Genomic DNA, 2,417 nt, shown 5'->3' with positions numbered 1-2,417 from the left:
TCAGCAGAACTGACTGAAGTTGGTGAAAAAGAAGTGAAAATTAATCTAGGCCAAATTAGCCTCACTGAAAGGCTAAAAACACATCGTTACTAATCAGTGTTTTAAATGTGACTAAAACAGGTAATGTGCATAACTGTTTTTATCACCATCATAATCACAAGTAAATGTAACAGATCTTTAGGGAAAAAAACCTCAACATACCAGAAATCCTCAAGCAGAAAAATCAGCGTTTAAAACTGAATATTCCATGTATGTCATTCCTGTAAAATCCCTACAAGTTAATTCTGCTGTTCTCTTGTGACACTAGTTGCATCATGCAACTTAAAACATGTTTGTTCACTTTACTGTTTGGTTACACTGTCAGTATATTAAATTTCAAAATATTGCTATAACCCTGGAGCTGTGCAACCTCATTTTGCTTGAGAAACTCGTGTGCCTGATTCTAGTCTGTGTGTGTCCAGCAGTTGGGATCCAAGGCAGCACATGAGATGCCCTCAAAGGGAGGAGAGTGGACACCCCAGTCTAGTAGAAATGCTAGTTTTGAGCTCTTACCTCCAATTTCTTCACCATGCAGTGCAAATACAAAATACGGATTCTGTTCTGCTCTTTGTGGTCATTTTACTTCTCGTGCTTGGTCAGGTCAGCACAGTGCCAAGGTTTAACTCAATGGTTGTAGACAACTGGAAGTGGCATTAGAGTATTACTAATACACTGAAGATGTCTGATGCATTTTCTGAAAAGAAACAGGTGACTAGACCCTGGTGGTTGTTGGTTGGGATTTTTGTGTTCCGTGTTTTTCCTTAGTAAAACACAAGTCAGGATCTGTGTCTGCCTCTACCCAGCTACCTCAGGAATACAGGAAGGAACATCCTCCTGTTTTGCACACACAAAGCCACCCCAAAATAAGGATTAATTGGCAGTGTTTTAGGCTCATTGCAGAGGCATTGGACTAGGTGACCTTTATAGGCCCCTTCCAACCCAACTATTATGTGATTCTATGATAGCACAAGTGCTGTAGAAAATAAAAATACCTTCAGCTATTGGCACAACCAAGAGGATCTAAAAAAAAGAAAAAAAAAGCTGAGCCAAGTTCAGAAAGCCACAGAGCACCCTGCTCCCCTCAGGGCACTGCCACCCATGGGGAAAATACTGCAAGACTAGTTGCAAAATTCCAGGTGCACCCTAAAATCTGCAACTTTTGACCTATAGCCACAGAGCATGGTCGTGATGGGCAGTAATTATTGGGAGCGAGGGTGGAAGGGAAAAAAAAAACCAAACCCACTTGCCCAAAGAGTAATGCTGCATGTAAAAAGTCCCATCTTAGACAAGACACAAATGTGGTACCTGCCAGTTGAGAAGCCAACTGTTTTGTTCTGTGGCTTCACAGATGAGGATGAGCTCATTTCTAGCCTGGAACTTCTGGTTGCATGGTTTTCTTTTCACTTCCTGATAGAATATGAAGGAGTATTTGAAGGAATATTCTAAGCAACAAGAAACTATATTCAACTTACCTATTTCACAGCATGATTTCTGAGAACAACCCATGCCCTGGAATATTCCTTACAGACTGGAGGTATGTGTCTGTCTCTTGAAGGTCTTGTGATCTGTTTATTCCAAATATTCAAGAAGTGCCAGATTATAAGTGGCAATGAGTAGGACATTGTATTGTTTATGAAAATACCATAAACAGTTTATTAAAGGTTTTGATTTATTGCTATGACTTGTCTTTTGTCCCCAATAGGCTGATTCACACACTACGTATAGAGCAGAAAAAAGCTGAAATCTCATGGTAGGACAAAACAGCTTTAAGTTTAAAAAAAAAACAACCAGGAGAATGGAAGGAAGGTTAGATTTTGACAGTTCCTGTCAGTTCAGCAGAAGCACAATTACAATTTGCAAAGGAGCAGTATCGACTCTACAGAAGAACTGGTAACATTCCTTATTGCCAAAAGAAAATGCCAGCGCTACCAAAACCCATTAAATGTTTGCACCTCCCAATCCAAGATACTTTGGTGGGTGTGTGTGTGTAGGTACCCGTGTGCTCGTACAGGGAATCATTTCCTTAGCCTCTGTGTGCTTTCCATGGGCACTTGCTCATCCTGTGGTTTGCCAGGAGCTAACCAGGAGGAGAGACTCGGTTAATCCTGTTTGCTGTTGCAAGACTGTCGCACCGATGATTTCTGATGCTCCAACAACGTGATTGACTTTTCAGAGTTTTCCAAGTTTCTCAGCAGAGTCTCTAGGCGCCTTTTGATCTTCTTCTGATCCTCGATGGCACATCCAATTACCACGGATTGAAATTTCTGGTCGATGGGTCCCGCCGGCACGTCGGACGTGCACGCGCCGTAAAGCGACATTAAACGCATTTTGGCATCTTCCAGGTCATCCAGAAGTTTATTGACTATTTCATCAATCAT

General features: G+C 41.5%; 1 protein-coding gene across 1 annotated transcript in view; it reads right to left on the bottom strand.

Moving 5' to 3' along the window:
* Nucleotides 1-1,690: 1,690 nt before the first annotated feature.
* The window catches only part of BAG2 (BCL2-associated athanogene 2), a 1,986-nt gene continuing 1,259 nt past the window's right edge, over nt 1,691-2,417 (bottom strand). The window contains 1 exon segment of the mRNA XM_009073872.1: nt 1,691-2,417. This exon segment is cut by the window's right edge and continues 23 nt beyond it. Coding sequence (XP_009072120.1) covers nt 2,139-2,417 — 279 coding nt within the window. The 3' untranslated portion in view covers nt 1,691-2,138.

Source organism: Acanthisitta chloris, unplaced genomic scaffold, assembly GCF_000695815.1.
Source record: "Acanthisitta chloris isolate BGI_N310 unplaced genomic scaffold, ASM69581v1 scaffold26990, whole genome shotgun sequence".
Classification (NCBI taxonomy): Eukaryota; Metazoa; Chordata; class Aves; order Passeriformes; family Acanthisittidae; genus Acanthisitta; species Acanthisitta chloris.
Note: the sequence above shows the minus strand (reverse complement) of the source record. Positions and strands in the feature narration are given on the sequence as shown.